The sequence below is a fragment of the Sarcophilus harrisii genome, chromosome 4 (assembly GCF_902635505.1).
Source record: "Sarcophilus harrisii chromosome 4, mSarHar1.11, whole genome shotgun sequence".
In the NCBI taxonomy this organism is placed as follows: Eukaryota; Metazoa; Chordata; class Mammalia; order Dasyuromorphia; family Dasyuridae; genus Sarcophilus; species Sarcophilus harrisii.
In genome coordinates this window covers 360,597,709-360,621,463 of record NC_045429.1, presented here as the reverse complement: position 1 = coordinate 360,621,463, position 23,755 = coordinate 360,597,709, and the positions used below count along the sequence as shown (strand labels likewise).

The 23,755-nt window shown below is 40.2% G+C and overlaps 1 protein-coding gene across 1 annotated transcript in view; it reads right to left on the bottom strand.

Moving 5' to 3' along the window:
• Positions 1 to 189: 189 nt before the first annotated feature.
• Positions 190 to 23,755, bottom strand: part of KIRREL1 (kirre like nephrin family adhesion molecule 1) — a 43,047-nt gene continuing 19,481 nt past the window's right edge. The window contains exons 4-15 of the mRNA XM_031968681.1: positions 16,056 to 16,213; positions 14,329 to 14,479; positions 12,332 to 12,437; positions 11,927 to 12,075; positions 11,436 to 11,563; positions 10,246 to 10,372; positions 10,048 to 10,148; positions 8,440 to 8,638; positions 5,463 to 5,570; positions 5,096 to 5,235; positions 4,569 to 4,640; positions 190 to 4,002 (exon numbers count right to left, since the gene is read on the bottom strand). Coding sequence (XP_031824541.1) covers positions 3,526 to 4,002; positions 4,569 to 4,640; positions 5,096 to 5,235; positions 5,463 to 5,570; positions 8,440 to 8,638; positions 10,048 to 10,148; positions 10,246 to 10,372; positions 11,436 to 11,563; positions 11,927 to 12,075; positions 12,332 to 12,437; positions 14,329 to 14,479; positions 16,056 to 16,213 — 1,916 coding nt within the window. The 3' untranslated portion in view covers positions 190 to 3,525. The remainder of the gene's footprint in view (positions 4,003 to 4,568; positions 4,641 to 5,095; positions 5,236 to 5,462; positions 5,571 to 8,439; positions 8,639 to 10,047; positions 10,149 to 10,245; positions 10,373 to 11,435; positions 11,564 to 11,926; positions 12,076 to 12,331; positions 12,438 to 14,328; positions 14,480 to 16,055; positions 16,214 to 23,755) is intronic.

Sequence of the window (23,755 nt, the reverse complement as noted above, 5' to 3'; positions counted from 1 at the left end):
TAACATACTTCTGCATAGAGTAGGTCATTCTAAGAGTCTGACCTATTACCTATAGGGGAGTTGCCATCCCTCCAGGATATGAGGGTCTCTAATTCCTTTGCTTCTGTTCTCAAATAATTAAGCTCCAGAAAACAGGTACTTGTTCATCTTTCCCAAGGATGGGAATGTTTACAGATGTCTTTGCAATAGTCATCCCTTAAACTCTGAGTGGAAAAATAAAGCTGAATGGTTAACCCAAGAACAAATGGATAATCCAAAATTGATTTTGTTTTAAGGTTTGGAATGTTTCTGTTTATGCATGTGAATGTAAGAGTGGTCTGATGTTCTGGAAGTTCATTCCATTTCAAATCAAAAGATGAAACCCTACAGTGAAAAGTCAAAGAGGAAATGAAATGCTATTGGACTTTCCTATTGACCTCCTTGCTTGTTCTCAGCTTTCTATTTCACACTAGGGACAGATAATGTTGTATCTCATATAGACATATATATGTATATGTATATTTACATGTATATGTATATACATATACATATGTGTGTGCGTAGATCAAAGAATGAAGAACTTAGGTTTCAAAGGCCCTTTTCAGTAGCTGGGCTCAAGTACAGGGAGGGAATCTCAAATTCCTTTCCCTCCCATAGGGTTATAATTGAAGTAAAAAGTCCTTTGGGGAAGCGAAAGCAACAAAGAAGTAGAATGTTGAAGAAGGAGGAAGAAGAATTGCCTGGGTTAAATAGTAAGATGAATAACCTAGAGCTGGATAATGCAAGTGCATCAAAACCCTCCAGGAAAGTCATCTTTGGGATTCATTTCAGTTTCTGAACCCTTCTCTCCCAACACACACACGCACACACACACACACACACACACACACACACACACAGAGAGACTCAGATCCTAACCTTCTTCAAGTGGTTTCAAAACTTACCAAATTTCCCACACTTCCCTAGGACTTTTTCTACTCCTACTACCTAGCCAGGGTTGAGGAAATAAAAAAGAAGTTCTAACATTTGAATTGAAAAGAGAAAAACATTGGCAACTCAGCCTGGAAAGAAGGGAATCAGATAAATATACATTTTTAACATGTCTTCATTGGCTACTCTTAAACCAAAGAGGAATACCCTTTGGTTTTTCTATTTTAAAAAATCCAACTAATCAGATTATTTTCAGATTTAGATCACTTAGGATCTCTGGATTTTATTCCCTCCTTTAGCCCAAATGATTGACGACTGGATTTGTTTAAAGACACCTATAATCTTAAGAAATCTTCCTAGAGAGGTTTCCCCATGAACAACTTCAAAGGAATTTAACTTTTAGATGGAGAAGTTTGGAACTCATCAGATTATCTCCAATATGTGAGCCACCCCAAGCACCCACCTTGAATTTTAACTGATTAACCTGTATATTTGAAGCAGGGCCTACTTCATAAGTACAACTCTGTCCTTACACAGGAGAGGTTGGGTGAATGTCATCCCAGAGACCCATCCATAAGGGTGTTGATGGCGCGTAGCTGATGAGCATGTAGCTCATTAACATGAACAGGATTAATGAACAGTGACCACCAAAAAGGAGCATGGTGCATTCTGGGAAATAATCTAAGGGAAATAGACCAGAGGCTCCACAGCTGCTTTTCTCCTCCAAAAAGATTATGATGAGTCCTGCCTTTCATTACTTTTGGAGGGATGGAGGCTTGGGCAAGGTCTAAACCTACTCCCCCAGCTCCTGTTCTCTTTGGTTAGAAGGGTGGAGACTGAGGGACAGGTGCCAGGTAGAGAGATTAGACTACTTAGAAGGCCTGGGGATGGGATGTGGAATGAGGTTACTTTTTAAAATTTTACCACCCAAAGGAACATATGTTCTCCACTGGTGGTGATTTCTAGATATTAATCTCTCTTTCCAAACACCTCTCCTAGGAGAATTAATTAGTTAGGGGCACCTGGCTCCCACCAACAGGGTGGTCAACAAAAGTTTGATGTTCAAGGCACTGAAAGTGGACTAAAAGTTCTGGCTGAGCCAGAAGAAACAAACAAAAGACACTTTAACAGAAAAATCCATCTGAGGATTTCACTGGCAGTTCTATCCTTCAGGAAAAAGTCTTCCTAACCAATCTTTTTTCCAGGTTATGGCAACTCAGCCTGTGAATCAGACCACTCGACTTGTTCCACTGCCTGAATAAAATAAGAATTCAAAGTGCTTGGAGACTGGAAGGGTGATGGAGAATGTCCATTCCTGGATGAGAAGCAGAGCCCACTCTTGCCCATCTGAGCTTCTGACATTCTTCTCCCTCTCTTCTCTGTTGGGACTTACATTTGGGAGGGCATTTTTTTTTTTTTTGAGATTGTTTTACGGTTTTTGTTTGTTTGTTTCCTGAAGAAATTTATGAAACTAGTCTACTGGCTCTTGGTTGCCCTCCATACTATCCCTGCACCCCTTTCTCACCCAGAGACAAAGACAAAATAGGGCATAACTAGGGAGGGATGAGGCTGATGGTGATGGTGAGGTGGGTGGTAGTGGGAAGACAGAGAGGTCGGGGCTCCCTCTGGTGCCAATTTTAGGTACTGCACCAAAGCACATTATTCCCCTTTGCTGGTGAATTAAGACCCAGGATTCTGGTGTTTTGTTTTTGTTTTTTTCCCTAATTATTCCTTGAATCATTGACTGCTCTGCCAGGCCAGGGGTTTGCTGGTGGGAATAGGCCTAAGCATCATTTTAAACCCATGAACCCTTTTACTCCTAGTCAAATGCTCTTTCCACCGTACCATACTTTCTCTCTAAAGGAAGGAATAGGGCTGGACGAGGAGATACTGGGGAATTCTAGCTCCCGATAGAGGGGACAGAACATAGAAGCAGCAGCAGTGGCCAGCTGCAGAAACACTGTGTTCTGGTGGAAGCTGACTATTTGAATTTGCAACTAGAGTCACCCTCGAAATAAGATTTGAGCTTCTTTGTCCAGCCTCCATCTAGGGATAGGGCAAATTCAGGGTGTGAGGGTAAATGGCAAGAGGCCCAGCCAGGGCTCCTGACCTGAGTTTCATTATTGGTGGTATGCCTGCCCTTCCTTCCTATGGACTCTCCTGGCCCCCAGCCTGGCCACTCCTGCTCAGCATCTCCCTTCCCCCAAACCAAGATCCCCATTTCAAGTGAGACAAGAGAGACAGGGGGAGCAGAAAGACAGAGACAGAGACACACACACGAAGAACAAAACTGAACTCTGTCCCTTCCCCAGTCCCTACTCTCCCTGCCTCCATGCCCAGGAGTGGGGAAGATGTAGGAGTAGGGAAACCAGACCAGAAGGGAAAAATCTCCCCAAGGAGAGAGAGAGTAGGATAGTCCCAAGTGTTTAGGGTATGAAGCACCATCCTTGGGATAGGGGGTGTTTCAGACACATAATCTTCCCCCCCATCGGCAGTGGGAGGAGAGCTGGGGTTGAGGGTGAGGGGAAGGTAGGTTCAAGACGGAAGCAAACGGCAATGCCCCTGAATATCAGGGAACAGTCCAGAGAGCCTTCTCCTCTGCCCCGCAGAGGCTCCCTACACATGAGTCTGCATCCTCTGCTGGAACCTCTGGCCATAGTCTGAGTGTTGGGATGTGTAGGAGAAGCGAGTAGCTGTGGCGTACTTGCCTATGGGGTCATATGCCTCATAGGGGGTCCGCTCCAGCCCTGGGGGAGGGGGCTGAGGGTAGCCAAGACGGTAAGTGGGGTAGTTGGCTGCCCCTGGGAAGGGATGGGGGCCAAATTTCTCATAGTTCTCATAGGAGAGCTGACTGGCTTGCTCACCACCACCTGGGGGTGGAGGGCCAGGGGCAGGGGCTTCAGGGCCATAGTCGGGGGCAGGGCCCCGGGTGTAGGTGCTGAGTTGGGCATAGCCACTGGCATGAGAGAGACGAGAGGAGGGACGGGCATCAAAGCGGGCAGGGCCTGGAGCACGGTAGTCAGCGTAGAGGACGGCCCGGGAAGAAGGGCGGTCTTCATGTGCTCGGACATTGTAGTAGCCATTGGTGGGGTCCTAGAACATGGGAAGAGAGAAAAGAAAAAGGAATAGTTAGAGAGAAATTTTCCCCTAAAGCCTGGGACCCAATCCCTATGGCCTGGCTAGGCATCCCTCAACACTGCTGCCATATCCGAGTCATACTGCCAGCGTCTAAACTCTGAGCTACTCCATGTCTCACCTCAGAGTTCCAACTAGGGCCAAGTGGTGAGGGTCTGTCCCAGGGGGCCAATATGTAGAAAATGCTAAGGATACATATTCCTTTAGCAGTGTGGAAACAGCTTAGCTTAGCATTGAGTTAGCAAAAATAACTAGTTAAAATAAAAAGCTCCCAGATGGTTTATGCTTTTTGCCCCTGGCTGATGTAGCCATTGGAATGGCTTCAATGTGTCCTGGGGTCCCTGTCTCTCATCCACCCATTCCATCCCACTGTTTCAAATGAACTTGACTTCAAAAATTAATTTTGGGTCACTTCCCCTAAGCACAAAAACTAGTAGCTACAAGATTTGCCTATATCCCTCATTCCACCACCTCCCCAGGCCCACCGCCCTGACCCTGCCAATTCCGGGACTCCCACTCCAGACCTTCATCTCATACTCTTCTCGGGTGTCATCACAGCGAAGGTCCTGTTTCAGATCCACATCATCCTTAAATGACTATGGGGACAGGAGAGTAGATGGGAGTAAGAGGTTAAGTAATCAAAAGCAAAGGGCCATGCCCCCTTCTGCTAATGAAGTGGTGGCAAGTGCCCGATATTGGAAATCAGGAGACCTGGTCCTTGGTCTGCTTCCAAGGCAGAGGATGACCTTAAACAAATCACCTCCCTGCCTAAAGTTTTCCTTACCTGTAAAATGAGGGTGTCTGATTAGATGAGTCTTAAGGTGTTTCCAGCTTTAAAAAGTTACAAGTCTAAATAAGTCATAAAGTAAAGGTGGGATGTCCCTCAGGATACAAATCTACCCTTTCCCAGGGAAAAACCTGCCCTTTCTAGGAACTCTGTCCAGAGCAGAATTCCCCTCATCATGGTGGTTTCCAAACACAAGTGCTAGGCTCAGGTAAAAAGAGAGCTAAGAGGAGGAATGGTTGAGGGATTGTGCCCTGGGCTCCTCACCGAATAGATGGCCTTCATAACTCTGGTGGCAGTGGACACACTGGCAGTGTCATCTTCCCGGTCAGGGTGTAGGGTGAGCGGCTCCCGGTTCACTGTTTCCACCTTAATGTCCAGCTTTCTCAGAGTCACATCCTTTCGGCCTAGGAATGGAAAGTGGACTGAAAAGCAGTCCATGTCATCTTCTTTCATGTCCATCAATTTTTTTTCCCTCCTCACTCCCACTCCCAGGAAAGGGTCTTGTAGGATCCCTGTTTTGTCCAGAAGCAATGGGTGGATAGAAGGGGAAGGAATCCTAGCAAGGAAGACTCAGAGTATGGGTGGAGGGGCAGACCTCCCCTCCCTCAGTTATCCTGGAAATCATACTCACTTCCTTTGCGGCGCCTATAGAGGAAGAAGACGAGGGCAGCGAAGAAGACAATGAGGATGATTCCTGCACCAATTGTAGCTCCAGCAATGATACCCACAGGAAGGACTTCTGTAGAGAAAAGGGTGGAGAAGTGTTGAGGTTATAATCAAGGGTTAAGTTTGGAATGAAGGTTTATTCTGATTTCAGGGCTAAGGACTGAACTTGGAGAGAAGGTTCAATTGGGGGGTGAGGCTAAGGGTTATTTTTGTGGTAAGATTACAGTCCAACATCAGAATTAAGGTTAAATTTGGAGTCACAGTTGAATTTAGCACTCAATCTAGGCTGAAGCAAATTTTAGGAGTTTCCACAACTTTCAAATTATGTTTCTGTTTAAATTTAGAACTGTCATTGGGTTTTTGGAGGCGTCAAACTTGTGGCTTATCCCTGCAAGGTAAGCAGAACTCCCAAAGAGGGCCAAAACCAAATTAAAATGTAATTGGAAAATAGTTAACAAAATAAATAAAAATACAAAACAACACAAATAATGTGAGTGAGTCAATATGCCATTTTTCTATGCAGGAATTCATTTCTATTTTAGTTTGACCGGCTGATTTATATTAAAGTTTAAGTTAAGGATTAGCTTTAGAGAGTAAGCAAAGTTTGGAACTGGGTTTAGGATTGGACTAAAACCTGAACTGGGCTTTGGTATGGTTTTAAGATTATTGTTAGAGTTGAAACTACATGAGATTTGCAGCTTGAGTTACATTAGTTGCCAAACAGGATACATATAAAAATGTATTAATAACTAGTGTGTGCAGAGCACTGTCCCAGGTATTGATGAAGATACAAAGTTTAGACGAGATATATTCTCTCCCCATAGGGAGTTTACAATCTAAAAGGGACTTAGTTACCAGAGTATAGTGGAATGTAAGCTCCCTGAGAAAAGGAACCACTTCATTTTTGTCAATCACAGCCCCTTCCTCTCAGTAGAGGCTTAAAAATGTTTAATGGTTAAAGAAACACGAAATGTTTAGCTTGGAGAACAGAAGACTAAAAGGGCATAAAACAGGTACCTTCAAGTGTTTGAAGAATTCTCATGTGGAATAGAGATTAGAGTCTGCCTCAAAGGAAGAGCTAGGAGTAACAAGTGGAACATGTAGAGGCAGATTTTAGTTCATTATAGGTGAAATTTTCCTAATAACTAGACATTTTCACCTGTGAGGTAAAAGTTGAGTTAAAATTTCTTGAGACCCAGTCCAGAGCTACTACCCTCAAGGTATAGACCTTGTTTGTTGATTCAGCCAAGTTGTCCTGGAGATGTCTATACTTCACTCAGGCAAAACCTCAGCCTCTGGAGGTCCTGTCTTTTCTGAGATTCTCTCAAGTTATTTTAGGAGGACAGCTGCTTTATTCCTTTATTTTTGCTGTTCTAAGTTCATTTTGTGGCAATTTTCTGTTTGTGGAGGAAATCTGGAGGGCTGGACATTTCTGATCTACTCTGCCATTTCCCCAGATATCATCATTACTACTCTATCATTGTGTTACTTTCTGGGTCTAGATTAGTCAGTTTATCCCATTCCCTCTTCTCATCTGCCAGCAAGGCTAGACTGCTATTCTTTGGGCCAGTCACAAATCTGTTTGTCTATCCACTTTCCTATGTGGGCATTTAACATCTATGTAGTGAGCACTTAATATATGTTAGTAGTCTGACTAATCCCCAGCCAATAGCCTAGGGTCCAACCTCCTGTGGGCCATTATCCTATAGCTGCAATTTATCTCCAGGTCTGAGAATGAATTTAGAAACTTTGTCTCCTTCACTCTTACTCTTCTTAGGAATTTCATTTCCTTTCAGATCTTATCTAAGAGTCCTTTTATTCCAAAAGCCTTCCCTAATGCATCCCTTTTCATTGCTCACACTGGAAATTTCCTGCACATATATTTTTAAATGCCAATGTGTCCCTTCATGTAATGTCAAGTGACTTTCCAAGTAGGGTGTACCATTCTGTCTATCACAATAAGGATCATGGGGTCAGAGACCAAGTCTCCTTCATCATGTTGTAGCTTCCCTTAAGTAAAGGGTTCTATTTATCCCCTGACATTAAAATGAAGGCTGCCACCAGGACAAAGAGGGGCCCTGAGTTTGAGCTATATGAAGGCAGTTTGGAGGACCTGGGGACCTTTCATGTAGAGAAGAGTAACCTCATAGAGGACATGCTAACTGTCTTTAAATGTCTGAAGGGATGTGATATGAGAGAAGGATTAGATTGGCTCTGTTAGGTCCAAGGAACAGAAAGAACTGGAAATAGTTGGAAGTTGCCAAGAGGCAGATTTTTCAGCTTGACATAAAGAAAATTTTCTTAACCATTAGTTAATGATATGAACCAATTTGAAAAATAGCAAGTTCCTCCTCATTGGACATCTCTGAGTAATACTTAACAGTTTTGAATAATAGCATCTATTGGAGGCTGGATGATCTTTGGTGGGGTACATAGTAGAAGGAATTTGGGACAGTGTTGGGCTACATGGCCACCGACATTTCTTCTAAGATTGAAATTCTGTCATTTTGCAACCAGGAGATCTTGGAGGGCAAAGATGGGATCTTTCAATTCAACCAATCAATAATTAATATACATTTATTAAACAGCTACTATGTGTCAGATATTGTGCTAAGCACTTTTCCCCTCAGAATCTTGCCCATCCTGATTCTAAATGTAGAGTTCAGAGTTCTGACCAATTATTTTCATCTTCCCCCAAAGAGCAAATTAGTATTTATTTTTGTTCTTCCAAAATAACAGAATTCTCATCTCATCCTGAGAAACAGTCTATGGGACATTTCCCAGTCCAGACCATACCCATATCTTCCACCACTGGTACTAATCATTCTGTCCTTCCTCAGAACAAAAGAGAAGGTGATAGAACTCTGCTTCTGGAGAGAAATGCCTGTGCCCTCCAACATATCTCCACAATTCCTTCCCTAGCCTCCCCTTTCTCTTCCTACCTTTCTCCTCCAAAGTGATTATGGCTGTACCCGGTCCAAAGCTATTCCAGGCTGTGCAATTGTAATGGGTCTGGAAATCAGCCTCCATGACATTGTTGATGGTCAGAGTAGAAAGCACCCCACTGCCCGAATTGGTCCTCTCCACAGTGTATCTCTCCAGAGTCCCTACCTCCAGGAAGTTCTCCTTCCAGGCCCAAGCCTAAGAAAGTGAAGAGGATACAAGTCAAGGATCAATAGCAGGTGCAAATCCCTAAGAGTCTCTGCTTTAAATCCCTGCCCCCTGAATCCTCATTCTATTTGAGAGAGATAATATTAAACTCCAGTTGCAATGCAGTGAAATCCTCCAACCAACCATAAACCCAACTTTGATCCTAAAATGAATCTTAACTTTATACATAGCATTATTGTTTATTCATTTTCAATTGTGTCCAAATCTTTGTGTCCCCATTTGGGATTTCTTGGAAGATAGTGAACTGGTTTGCCATTTCCTTCTCTAGATCATTTTACAGATGAAAAAACTGAGGCAAACGGGCTTAAGTGACTTGCCCAGGATCACACAGTTCATAAGTGTCTGAGGCTGATTGGAAGTTAGGTCTCCCTTACTCCAGGCGCAGATTCTATCCACTGCACCACTTAGTATTAACCGTACTGTAAACCAGTACCAAGCTTTCCTCTGGTTACCTTACCCTCAACCTATAACATTAACCTAGTCAATTAAACCTAACTTCAACCTCTACCTAACACTAACCTTAAAGCCAATTAAATACAGTTTCAAACATAGCCTTAAGCTAATTCCAACCCCAATTTTAATTATAGAATTATCTTTACCTCTAATTTCTAGCGTAACCCCCAACTTTAAAAATTTAAACTCTAGACTAAGCTGTCCTTTAAGACTAATTTCTACATTAAAAGAACAGGTCAATCCAAGAGAATTAGCCTACAATACACCCACCCTTGTGCTCCCTAGCTGGGAGGTCTAGTCCAGAATCACCTCCTTTATTCCCTGGGAGACCAGGATTGAGGTTATGTTAGCTGCTGGGATCTGACTCTTTTCCAGGGATAAATCCTCCCGGATGTGCAAAGGAACATCCCCCTGGGAGCCTATCATTCCTGCAGCCCAGGCTGCCGTGGTAATGAAGTGTCCCCATGCAGCCCTGGAGTTAGCCAAATGGTCATTAAATGTGATGAGGGGTTTGACGGTTAATGGTCACGGAAGGAATTAATGGCTCAGAGTGAGGGGGAGGGGCACCGGGGAGCAGAAAAGAGTTAGTTGAGGTGAAGAATAGAGTAGGAAAAAAGACAGGAGAGAAGGCACAAGGGGATAAGAGAAAAAAGAAAAAAGATAAGAGGAAGAGAAAAGAAGGAAAAAGGAATGGAAACTATTAGGGTGAAAACTTAAGAAAAGAAAAAGAAGGAAAAAGGAATGGAAACTATTAGGGTGAAAACTTAAGAAAAGAAAAAGAGTTGAAATAGGAAGGAGAGAAAGGGAATTAAAAGAAGAAATTGGGGGAGGGAAGAAGAGTCATAGAAGAGTAAGGAAGAGATTGAGTGCTAAAATGAGCCTCTTTCCCACAGAAGAAGGTCCCAACCAGTCTCCCCAGAACTCACAATTCGGTCAGGGGGTGGTGTGCTTCCAATAAAACATTCCACTTTGCCACCATCCCCACGGACAGCATATTGCACAGCCTCACTGGAGATGATGGGGGGCCCTAGGACACAGACACCAGGACAAAGTGAGATATCTGCACTCCGTGTGCCTCAGTTCCCAAATTCCCCCATAACCCCTCTTACCCAACACTTGCTCACCATTTACAAACAAAGCCACTTCTCGCTCAGCCACACCAATCCGAGGCACAATGGCCCTGCAGGTATAGATGCCCGCATCTGCCTGGGTTACTGACTTCAAGTAAAGCTGATTACTGTTGCTCAAGACCTGGTCAGAGAAAACAGTCTCGGGAATGGAGCCAGAATGCCCATTTTCCTTGAGTAATTCAAGACTTCACAGCATCAGAGGGAAAGTATGCAATGGAACTGATGAATCCCAGAGTTGGAAGGGGGTCCTAGAGACTATATCATCTCTCTGTCTCTGTCTCTCCATCTCTTTCTCTGTCTGTTTCTCAATCTCTGTCTCTATCGGTCTCTCTCTGTCTCTGATTCTATCAGTCTCTCTCTGTCTCTGTCTCTATCGGTCTCTCTCGGTCTCTGTCTCTCTCCCCTCAGTCTGTGTGTGTGTGTGTGTGTGTGTGTGTGTGTGTTTGTCTGTCTATCTGTCTTCATTTCTGTCTCTCTCTCTCCTATTCCAACTGAATTCTAGAAGAGAAAACAATTATCTTTCTTTTGCTTGGGATAAATTCCTAATCTCCTGCAGTTGCCCACACCAGGGTTTCTTTACTCAATCAGGCAAAAGACTCTTCCTTCTATCTGATCAAAATCCCATTTGCTGCAATTTAGGTTTAATCTCTCAAATATGATTTTTTTCTTCTCTAAGGTGAAGCACACCAATTATTTTCATGTCCCCCCCACCAAAGAACCAATTAGTATTCATTTTTATTCTTCCAAGACACTAGCATCTTCATCATCCTGAGATGAAGTATTCAGAAAAGGCCCTAGTGGAGACCTCCCCCATACCCTTCTCTCACTGGCACTAATCATTTTGTCCCTCCTGCTGCCTTTGACTGAGCCCATCTGATACTTATTAGTTCAAATTTTTCAAAGCATTTTATATCTATCAACTCATTTGACTTCAAAACAACCCTATGAAATAAGTTTTATTATTATCTTTCTTTGTATATGAATGTGAGTGGTGTAATGACTTGCCCACTGTCACACAGCTAATAAAGTGTCTCTAACTCAATCTTCCAGATGCCAAGTTTAGTAGGCTATCCACTACATAAAACTGAATGTACCGATTCAAAGCTTAAAACATGTGATAGAGACTACTCCAACAAAAACATCCCAATCCTGAGCTCTCCCGGACAGGCAGAAAGGAGTGTTACCATGTTGGAGTCCTTCTTGGTCCAGGTGAGAGTGAGAGGAGGATTGCCAGCCCACACGCATGTGATAGTCACATCAGAGCCGATGTCTGTGGTTGTGGGTTTGGGGTCAACCACAATCCGGGGAGCAACTGAAGTGGAGAGGGGAGGCTTGTTAGGGTCCCCATCTTGTCAGAGTATACCTTCCCACACCAACTATCTGGAGTTCTCTTGTCCTATTCTCTCTTCTTCCCTGAAAGTATTGTTTTTGCTTCTCTTAAATCTTTCCTCAGTCCCTACTTCTCTCAAATTGCCTAGACCCAAAGGAGAAGTAAGGGAAGGGGCCAGAAAAGAGCTGGAGCAGGGACCCTTTCTCCCTCTCCTCTTCCTTCTTCTAAGGCCATCTCTATTGAAAAAAAAAAAGACTTCAAATCACATCCAAGATTCACTAGTCGTCAAACTTCCTGGCCATCTTACCCTGGCTCAGTCCCATGTTTCCAAGCTCTGGTACTTACAGTGAACATCCACCAGTGTGCTGACATTGGTACTGCCTACATCATTGTGGACCTCACAGGACACAGGCTCCGTGAAAAAGGAGTAATCAACCTTTGTCTCATAGCGACTCTCATGAGCATCTTCAATCAGTATCCCACCCTTGGCCCACCTGGGGAACAAGACAAAAGGGAGATCAGATTCCTATACATTATACCTATATATGATTGTTCATAAATATCCTCTGCCCATGTCTCTACACCCAGGTCCCCTCACATATCCTCCCCCTCCTATCCTCTGATCCTTTTTTTCCCAATATCCCTCTGAAACATGTTCCTCTTCCCAGTATCACCTGTATTCTACTTTTCTCTTGAACCCACTTCCCTCTCATTCAGTGCCCACCCCAGGCCCCAGCCCTCTCCCATCACCTGTAGCCTTGGATTTCTGGGTTAGCTGTAGCCTGGCAAGTGAAGACAACTCGCTCCCCTTCCTGCACAGTCTGGGGTTGGATGGACAAAGTCACAGTGGGTGGGTCTACAGAATAGTGAGGAGGAAGGAAGTCAGGACTAGTGAAATGTGAAAGGAAGCCTTCCTGTTCTTCTCCCCACTTCCCTCATTTCCTGCCCTCAACTGGAATAGACACACAGAGCAAGAAAATCAAAAACCTAGGTTTAAAATACCAACTGCATTGAATAAGTTACCTTCCATACTCCTATCCCCAAGGGACAGAAAATAAAGATGGAGATTTAAAAGTCCATGAGGAAAAAAGCCATAGATTCAGAAGTAGAAAGACCTTATGGGGTATCTAGTCCAACATAACACACACACACACACACACACACACACACACACATCCCACATCCTCTCTCTATTTTACAGATTAAGAAATCGAGACTTAGGAATATTCAATAAACCACCCAAGGGGAGGGACTGTATCTTATGTAAATAAGACATCTCTTCTGGTTCTTAATACATATGCTGCAGACAGTAAATGCCCAATAAAATGTTCATTGGGAGTGGAATGAATATGATAAATCAGAAGGTACCCATGATTTGGACTGAGGAGACCTGGGTTACCCTGAGTAAGTTATATGTGTTGAATTGAATTAACATACATAGGACTCATTTTTCTCATCCATAAAATAGATTGGACTAAAAGATATTCAAAGTGTCTTACAATTTTAAATTTTATGATTCTGTAAAGTGCAAGATTGTGAATGGATGCTTTCCATTACACATAGCAATCACTAGAGGGAGATGTTGCTTTGATCAGAAGCATGGTCCCTCCTTATTTAAACTACCCTCAGTTCCTACTGCTATCCTTCCACCTTGGATCTCAGGGCTGGCCATTCTCCTAAACTGACTAAAAACCACTGCCCTTCTTTCTTTGTCCCTAAGGGAGAATTCTAAAGGTGAAATGGGTCCCCTTCAGAGGAAGGGAATTCCTTCTTACTGGAGGTTTTTAGACACATATCATTTGAATGCTGGCCAAGAATACTTCAGAGGATTTATCTACTCAGGTAAGGGTTGGATTTAATAGCTTCTGAGGCACCTTTCAGCACTGAGATTCTGTTATTCTAGCTAGGGTGGTCACTCACTGCAGATCTTTGCCCAGCTTGCTTCAGTGAGATGATTTTTGTTGGACCATGCTTCTTCTGTCCCACCCTTTATTTTCCTAAATAATGTGATTTTAAAATTTAATGAAGTTAGAGATCATCTAGTCCAAACCTCTCATTTAACAAGTGAAGGCAAGTAATTTATTTGTTCAGTGTCACAAGGTAATAATAACAATAACAAGGACAAAGATCAAGAACAAGAAGAAGATAAAGAAGAACAAGTATAGGAAGATAAAGAAGAAAAGGAGGAAGAAGAGGAACAAAAAAGGAGAAGGAAGAGGAAGAGAATGAGGAAGAGCAAGAGGAGGAAGAGAAGGAAGAAGAGGAAGAGGAGGAGGAGGAGAAGAAGAGGAGGAAAATGAAGAAGAAACGGAGGAAGAACAAGAACAAGAAGAAAAAAGGGGAGGAGACTAAATTAAAATTTACATAAAACTTTAAGAATTGAAAAATTGCTTTAAACAATTCAATTGATTTTCACAATATTCCTACCAAGTAGATGTTATTGGATGACCATTTTATTTTATTTTATTTGAATGACCATTTTATAAACGAGAAAACTAAGGCAGAGAGATGTTAAATGACTTGCCCAGTATCATACAGCTAATGAGTGTCTGAGGCACAATTTGTTCTCAGGTTTTCCCATTGCCATGTCTATATTCTATTCACTTACTTGCCTTGGGATTTAAACTCTCATATTCTGATTCTAAATCCAGAGCTTTTTCTACCATATTCCTATTTCCTCTACACACAGCAATCCTGTCCTCCACATTCTCTCAGATCTAGGTAGTCCCCATGTCACCCAAGCTCACGGTGCACGTTGAGCTCGATAGAGGTCTCCTTCCCACCAGGAATGGCTTCATTGGTGCTTCGGCAGGTGAAGACACGCCCAATGTCCAAATCTGTGGGGTAGATGAGTAGCTGGCTGATTGTGGTCTCCCTCTTTCCGTCTTTTAGCACCTCCTGATGATGAAGTTGGGGTGTTGGAGAAAAAGGCAAAAAATCAAAGTAAGATAAGAATAACCCACCCCATCTCAAATTAGGAATTAAAGAATTATGTGCTGGGCTTTCTAGGGAGAAGGGAGCATAAGATTCTAACCTAATCTACTTATTTAACCCATCTACTGCTAGGATCTTGGGTTTCAATTCCAGGATTCTTTATAATGAAGTTTTACCTCCTCCATGAAACTTTCCATGCCCTCCTTCAACCCACAGTGATCTCTCCTTCCTTTGGACTTACACAGCCCTTACAATTTGTGCTGCTCATTTAATTCTTAGTATACACTGCCTGGTAGGATTATTATTAATTTTTTTATGAATATATATCTTATTTCCTCAAAGAGACTCCTTGAGGATAGGACGTCATTTTTTATGTAGCCCTTTATGATGCTAAGCATAGTGCTGGGCATTCATTCATTCATTCATTCAACAAATATTTATTAAGCACCTACTATGTACAGAGCATTGTGCTAATATCTAAGAAAAAAACAAAGTTTTTTAAGTAACATTTGGTCCTTGCCCTTGAGATATTTACAATCTAGTAGGTTGATAGGACTCATTCATAGATAATACAAATATGCATCATTATATGGCAAGTGCATCAAAGAGATGCAAATTATCATGTGAAGTTTGAGGGGCAGGGAAGGATATTATAAACAGAAGGATTAAGGAAGGCTTCCTGGAGAAGTTGGTATTTGAATTGAGTCTCAAAGGATGGACAGAGATTCAAAATGTGAAGAGAGAAAGAGGGAGAAAGGGAGAGGAAAGAGACAGAGACAGAGACAGAGACAGAGTAAGAGAGACACAGAGAAAGACAGAAACAGAAAATGAGAGCATTCCATGATAGGAATTGATCTGAACAAAGTTACAAAGGTGGAAGAATGCTGGAGATGTATGAGAATCCAACACACTTTTCCAGTTTGACTTAAGAGTAGAAAATATAAGATAAACCTGGAAATAGAGGATAAGATAATCTATGGAGAACATAAAGGAGTTCTGTAAATACTTTATTACTTAACTTTAATTTCAGTGAGATGGGACCTAGGAGATGAGGAGGGTGAAGTAGAATCTGATCAAGTAATTTTCTCTATTTTTAATGGAGACAGGGGGACAGGGAGGTGCCCACATTGGGTAGGTAAGTTGAAACTAGGACCAAGATGTAGATGGAAAGATTACTTGGATCCCTTTTTGTTCAGTCATTTTTCAATTACATCTATCTCTTCATGAACCTATTTGGGTGTTTTCTTGGCAAAAACAATGGAGTAGGTTGCCATTTCCTTCTCCAGCTCATTTTATATATGAGGAAACTAAGGCAAACAGGGTGAAGTGACTTGCCCAGGGCCACCCAGCCTAAATGTCTGAGGCTGGATTTGAACTCAGCAAAATGAGTCTTTCTGATTCCCATCCAGTACTCTCTGCACTATGGTGCCACTTAGCTGCTCACTCTGGGTCCCAGACTAGAACAAGTCCAAGTCCAGGGCAGGTAGAAAGGTGACTCTGACACTCAGATTAGGTAGAAAGATGGGGCCTAGAACCTCACCGTTGTGGTCATAGCCCCCTCCTGCTGTGTCCCATCCCGGAACCAAACGATGGTGGCAGCAGGTTTGGCACTGCAAGCTCGGCATGTCAAGTTGTAGGGTGTTCCTGCCCGCAGCAGGATGACAGGACCTCCATCAATCGTAGGATCCTCTGGGGGGACTGTGGAAGAAGAGGAAAAGAAAGTCAACCACAGTTGGGGAGGATGGGGTCCACAGTATGGGGTCCAGTTCCCTTGAATCACCCACCTTCACATCACTTAACCTACTAGAGAAGCATGTCTCTACCCCTATATCTGGTCTCTGATGCGGTCCATGTGGTCAAAGCCTCTTTACATGACTTAAACCTGAGATGGGGGGAACCTCAAAGATAGGAAAGCATACCTACTGAGTTATATTGTGAATATATTAAAAACTAGAATGGCTTAGAGCTCAAACAGAATTCAGTGGGGGTCCTGGAGAACAAGGCAGAACACACATCCCTTGGCAAATCCCCCAACTATGAACTTCTTGGTGCTAAGGGAAGATAGGAGGATGGAATAAAAATCTATATGTTCTTATCTTATCTTTGGCTTAACCATTCATGAACGTTTGCTTGAAAAGTAATAAGTTGTGGGGAATAGAATGTTGAATCTGAAAGTACTAAATCCTGGTGTGGAATCCATTATCTCTGATACTGAATGGTTGTATGATCAAGGATATGTCCCCTAACCCCTCTGAGCTTAAGTCTTCTCATCTATAAAATGGGTATTATACTACCCATGATACCTTTTTCACAGAGTTTGGTGAGATTATCAAATGAGACAATGTAATGAGCTTTGGAAACTATAAGAAGGATACATACATATCTATTTGTTATTGGTCTTTAATAATAAGAAAGAGAAAGGGTTAGGTCTATGGCTTTCAGATTGAACTCTGGAATCATAATGTACTGATCTTTCCTAGAATCAGGGTCTAAATGTGACAGTGCTCAGCAGGAGGGAGGTTTGCTTAAACTGGAAGCCAGTAAATCAAGATGCCTGTCCAGCTGAGTTGCTTAATAACTTTACCCTTCTGAGTTAACTCTGTGTGTGTGTGTGTGTGTGTGTGTGTGTGTGTGTGTGAGAGAGAGAGAGAGAGAGAGAGAGAGAGAGAGAGAGAGAAGAAAAAAAAGGAAGAAGGAGGAGAAGGAATAACCTGTTATTGGAATAGAGAATTTTCCAAGTGAGTAAACTCTATCAACTTGTCTATAACTTTTAATCTTAGAGTTGACTCATAGCAGAGGTATCAAACATGTGGGCAAATACAGTCCACATCAAGTACAGTCCACAATACTCCAGAGCATGCCCTGAAAACCATATTAAAATGTAATTGAGAAATATTTAACAAAATAAAAATATGAGAAAACATAGATTTCTTTGTTGTTCAATCATGTCAAATTCTTTGTGATCCTGTGGACACACCAATATCATTGATGGAGTTTTCTTGGCAAAAATACTGGAATGGTTTGCCCTCTCCTTCTCCAGTGACTTGAGATGAATGAGGGACTTGGCCAGCTGTACACAGTAAGTATCTGAGGTAGCATTTGAATTTAGGTCTTCCTGACTTTAGGCCCAGAGCTCTAACCATTGAACCACCTTCCTGTCTCAAAAATTAGATAATACATTTTGAAACTAGGTCAATATGTGGCCCATAGGGTTCCTTACATATGACTTAGAGTTTCTATTTGAGTTTGACAACACTGCTCTAGACCACTGAGAGGATAAGTAATTCATCCTGTTCACACAGAGAGGATGTAATTAAAACAGGACTAGAACCCTTTTTCTTTCTTTCTTTCTCCCTTCCTTTCTTCCTTCTTTTTTTCTTTCTTTTTCCTTCTTTCATTCATTCCTTTCTTGATTTTTTCCTTCCTCTCTTCTTCTTCCTTCCTTCTTTCTTCTTCCTTCCTTCCTTCCTTTCTTCCTTCCTTCCTTCCTCCTCCTTCCCTTTCTCTTCCTTCTCCTCCTCCTTCTCTTTCTAGAGCCCTAGCCCTGGAGTCAGGAGGACCTGAGTTCAAATTCAACCTCAGACATTTATTAGCTGTGTGACCCTGAACAAGTCACTTACTCCTGACTGTGCCCACCCAAAAAAATAACAATTTACCTATGCTCCTATTGTTGTGAACAAAATACTTTGTAAACCTGAAAGTGCTATGTAAGTATAAGCTAATAATTGGCATTAATATGGATAGAAGGCTTTCAAAGCTTTTATATACATTGTCTTATTTGATCCCAATAGTACACTATCTCACAACCCAATGACAGTAGAAAGCTGTAAGGCAGAAGCTGGTTGGTCTGAGAACTGAAGAGAAGAGGCAAAAAGTGGTAGGGAGGTGTATATGTGATGAAAGGGTAGGAAGAGATGAGGGGGAACTTCTCTACAGAAGAAATAGGAAAAGGGAGATTATCTGGATGTTCTCTTTTTCCTCCTCTCTACAACATGGCTCTTCCTGGGACCCTGGCTAAAGAGAATCTTACCTTTTCTCCAAACTCTCCAGACAGTGACATACTACCTTATCACCTGAAATCCCCAGCCCCCAATTCATTGAAAATTCTTTACCCTTCCTCCCACGTTTAATACCACAAATGGAGAACCTCATTAATAACAACACCAATAATATAAACACTATTAATAACAGCTTTTTAAGGCTCTCAAAGCATTCATAATATTTGTGAGGAAACAGGTTCACAGAAGCTAAGTAATTTATTTACCCATGGTCACACAGCAGGTTAATGTCTGAGGACTTCATGCTTCTGTGATGGCTGTCTGCCCCTCCCTTCTAATGCCTGGAATGCACCCCCTCCTCACCTCCACTTTCTAGAAACTTTTTTCCTCCAAGACCACTTCCTACATGAAGCCTTCTTTGATCCTTTCAATCGCTAATGCCCTTTCTCCCAACTCCCTTGTGTTAATTACTTTGTATTAATTCTCATATCCATCCTATATACATTAATACATATACTTATGTCAAGCACATATGTTGTTGGTTTTTCATTCCTGAAAACCAAGGACATCATGAAGGTGATGTCTTGATTTACAAAGTCATACATTTCGTTCTCATTGGAGACTAGTACTAAGAAAAAGGTCAAAACAATTGGTGATGGCTCAAGATACAATAGGTGACCTTGGCCTTTCTAAATTAAGATCTTAAACTCCTTGCAAATGGGGATTCTTTCATCCTTTGTATTTTTATCTTCAGCACCTAATACAGTGTCTAGCAGTACACAGAAGGTGCTTATTAAAAAAATGGTTGTTCACTGATTGATGAAGAGGTTTCAACCTAAGTTTTCCTGGCTCGACACCCAAGATTTTCTTTTTTTTAATTTCTTTTTTTTTTTTTTTACTAATAACTTTTTATTGACAGAACCCATGCCAGGGTAATTTTTTTACAACATTATCCCTTGCATTCACTTCTGTTCCGATTTTTCCCCTCCCTCCCTCCACCCCCTCCCCCAGATGGCAAGCAGTCCTATACACCCAAGATTCTAATACACTATTTCCGGCATGTCAACAATATTCAGCCAGTCCTTCTTGTACAAAACTAAGGTATAATCTTTTTTTCTCTCTCTCCCTGAGGCATTTGAGGTTAAGTGACTTGCCCAAGGTCACACAGCTAGGAAGTGTTAAGTGTCTGAGGCCACATTTGAACTCAGGTCCTCCTGACTTCAGGGCTGGTGCTCTATCCATACTACCGTCTAGCTGCCCCCAGGTATTACCTTGAACTCTTTTCTCAATCATCTTACACATTTTTTTTTAAAAATTGAAAATTTTTCTACTTCAGCAATGCCTTTGGAGACAGTCTAGTCTAACCCCCTCATTTCACAGATGAGGAAAATGAGACCCTTCTCTTGTTACAAGGATTAAGAGAAAAAGATTTTTAAAAAAGCCTTCAACAAATCAACAAATATATATTGATCATATCTGGCAGTATAAACAGTCTCTCATGTCCATAGTATCCCCATCTCTGAAATAAAGTAAGGCAGGGAGTGTATCTTTCTCAACTCTTTCAGATTGATCTTGGCCATGACAATCACATATTGTCCAATTTTCATTTTGCTCTTTTTACAGTTTATATCCTGGTAGTCATATATATTGTTTTCTACCTATACCCACTTCACTCTGCATCAGGTCATAAAAATCTTTCCATGTTTCTTTTCATGCTTCATGTTGACTGATTAGTAGTACACATTTACCTAATACAATCTTCTATAGCCATTCTGATCAATCAATGCTTACTTTGTTTCAAGTTATTTATTACCACAAAAAGTGCCTCAATGAATATTTTAGTATACATGGGATTTTTTTTTTCCTATCTTGGCCCTCCCTTGAAGAATTTGCTAAGCAATAGGATTTCTGGGTGAAAAATTATGGAGGTTTTAATCACTTTATTGATACAATTCCAAATTGTTTTCCAGAATGAATGGATCAATTAAAAACTCTACTTACTCTGTATTATGGGGTCTGTATTCCATAAGTTTCTTCAAAATTGACTATTTCCACATTTTGTTATTTTTGCCATTTGGAAATTATGAGATAAAACCTTGAATCTGCATTTCTCATACTGGTAATTTAAACAGATCTTTCTTGTAATTGTGTTAATAGTTTACAATCCTTTAGAGAACTATTTGTTCATATTCTTTGATCACATTCCTCAGGAAATTGTTGCTGATATTAGAAATCTGGGTAAATTCCTTATATAAATGGAATATCAGATCCTTATCACAGATATGTGATACAAAGGGAATTTTTCCTCCATTTGATAATTTCCCTTCTTATCCTAGCTAAATTGATAATGTGAAAAAAGTGTTTCAATTCTATGTAATCAAAATAATCTGTTTTATCTTCTGTGATTTCCTATCTGCTTAAAAGAGAATTCTCTTCCTGCCCCAAAACATACTTGTGAAAGAAAATTCTAAACATTTCTCCCTTTTTATAATGGCTTTTATATTTAAATCTAATATCCAATTGAAAATTATTGTGTTATATCGATAGTGTAAGGTGATGATTTAAATTTGCTTTCCAGTTTTGCCAACGATTCTTATAAAGTAGAAAGTCCTTACCCAAATAGTTATGTACTCAGGTTTAGCAAACATTAAGTTGTATTTAATTACTTCTGGTTCTTTCTTATCTAGTTTGTTTCAATTATCTGCTTTTCTAATTTTAAAATAATAATACCTAGCATGTATAGAGTGTTTGACGGCCTTATAGAGGGATTTGACATTTTTAAAGAGCTTTATAAATATGATCTCATTTAATCCTCACTTTAATCCAGGGAAACATGTTATTATTATTACTGCCATTTTGTCGTTGAGGAAAATGAGAGGTTGAGTGACTTGCCAAGGTCACATTGCTAATAAATGTTTGAGGCAGTATCTGAACTCAGGTCTTTCTGATTCCCAGTTCAATGGTATATCTATTAGACTACCTAACTATCACTAATACAGAACTTTGATGATAACTACTTTATAATTCAAGTTGAGATCAGAGAGATCTATTTCTTTCTTCTTCATACTTTTTTTTCATTTTTTGTGTTTTGAGACTCAAATCTAGACTTTTTCAATGACTCCAAATTATTTGTGGTTATTATTTTGCCTAGGTTGTAAAGTATCTCCACAGTGTAAATTAATTTGAGTTTTATAATTTTAAATATTGGCATGGTTCAAACGTAAACTATGAATTTCCATCTAATAATTCAAGTCATTTCTTTATTTCTTTTAAAGTATTTTATAATTTTATTTTTGTATTGAAGATTTAACTTCCAAACTTTGATGAATTCAGTTATTTTAAATGGAATTTAAATGTAATCCTTCTGGGTTAACTAAAAATTCTAGGTTTTGTGGATTTATTATCTTCTTTCTACAAAATCTGTTCTCTCAATGTGTTTCTTTTCTGATTCTCTGGGGTTTTCTAAGTAAATCATGTCTATGAAACTAAGAATTTTGTCCTCTCTTATCAATATTTATATCTTTAATTTTTCCCCTTTGTCTTATTATTATCTAGCATTTCTAGACTTATGTACAGTGGGAAGAGAAAGGAATTTTGGTTCACTGTATATAATGCTAGCTTTTAGTTTTAAATACAGGTGGGACAGTATATATAGAGTGTAAGACCTGGAGTCAGAATGACACATTTTCATGAGTTCAAATCTGTTCTCAGACAATTCTTAGCTGTGTGACCCTGGGCAAATCACTTAACCTTGTTTGTTTCATTTTCCTCATCTATAAAATAACCTGGAGAAGGAAATGGCAAACCATTCCAGTATCTCTGCCAAGAAAACTGTAAATGGAGTCACAAAGAGTTGAACATGATTGACATTTTTTTAAATCACAAAAATGTCTATAGTCATGGTATTTTTTCTGTTTAGTTAACTTTCTTTATGACTAGATACTATCCCATTTGGTGCATATGTTTAGTACTGACACTTTTATTACCTATGGTATTTTTTTTTTTGATATAAAAAGTCTATGCTTTAAAAAAGTTTTTGGTTTTAAAAAAGTGTTTTATTTTGTCAAAAGCTTATTCTGTACTGATTGATATAATCATATATTTTGTTGTTATGATTAATTATGTTAATTGTTTCCCAAATGTTGATCATCCTTGCATTCCTGGTATAAATCCAACTTGAATAATTTTTTGGATATTGCTGCTTGGCAGCCAGATATAGAACACAACAGTCTCAGAAGGATTAAAAATGGATTATCACGCAGAGGGCAATGAGGAGGCATATGGTAAGTGTGAACAAGCAACAATACCATCAACAAGAAACTTTGAGGAACAAGAATAAAAGATGTTATCTGGGAAATGTAAAAAAAAGAAAAGATGAATTGGTTACATGGAGTATTTGGAACCACTCATGGATAACTGAATATCCAGGGTACCCCATTAGTACCTTTAAAAGGGTAGGAGAAAAAGTGCCCTTCTATCTTCTTCCCAGCATACTAGTGGATCACCTTATCAAACTTAGGAGAGAATATGAACAAGAGTTGTATAGGATGAGCTGAAAGAGTGAATTTTGATCTTAACTGTTGGAAATTTATGGGAGTGAACATAATTTGAGTCCTTGAGTATTACTAATATCTTTTTTTGCTAGAATTTTAATGAATTTTTGTATATAGTGTTTCCTGGGTTTTAATCTCTCTCATTTCAAGTACTGAAATTCTCTGTTTCATAGAATGTTTCCTTTTTCTTTCTTTCTTTCTTTTTTTTTTTTTTGAGAATAATTTGCATGACATGGGTATTAACTGACTTAAGACTAGAATTCATCTATTAAATTTCTCTGGGTCAAAGTGCTCTGCCCCTCTTAATAGTTAATAAGTAATTATTTAATAGTTCTCAATTTCATTTTCAAAGAATCTTTTATGTATTAATTTAGGTGTTTGATATTTGCAGTTAACCCTGCATTTCCTTTCAACTCTTGATTATTCTAGCAAATAATTGGGTATACTGTGTTATCATAATTATTTTTATTCCTTCTCTATTTTGACTTTACCTTCTTCATTTTGTTTTTATAATATTATTTCCCTATTTTTAAATCAGGTTAAAGGGTTTTAAAATCAATTTTTTAGCCTTTTGAAAGAACCAGCATCTAGATTTATTATTTCTATGGTATTTTTATTTTATGCTTTTTCTAATTCCTGAGATTTCCTCTTTTGTGGTATTTTAGCATTGCTTATTTGTTGATGTTCTA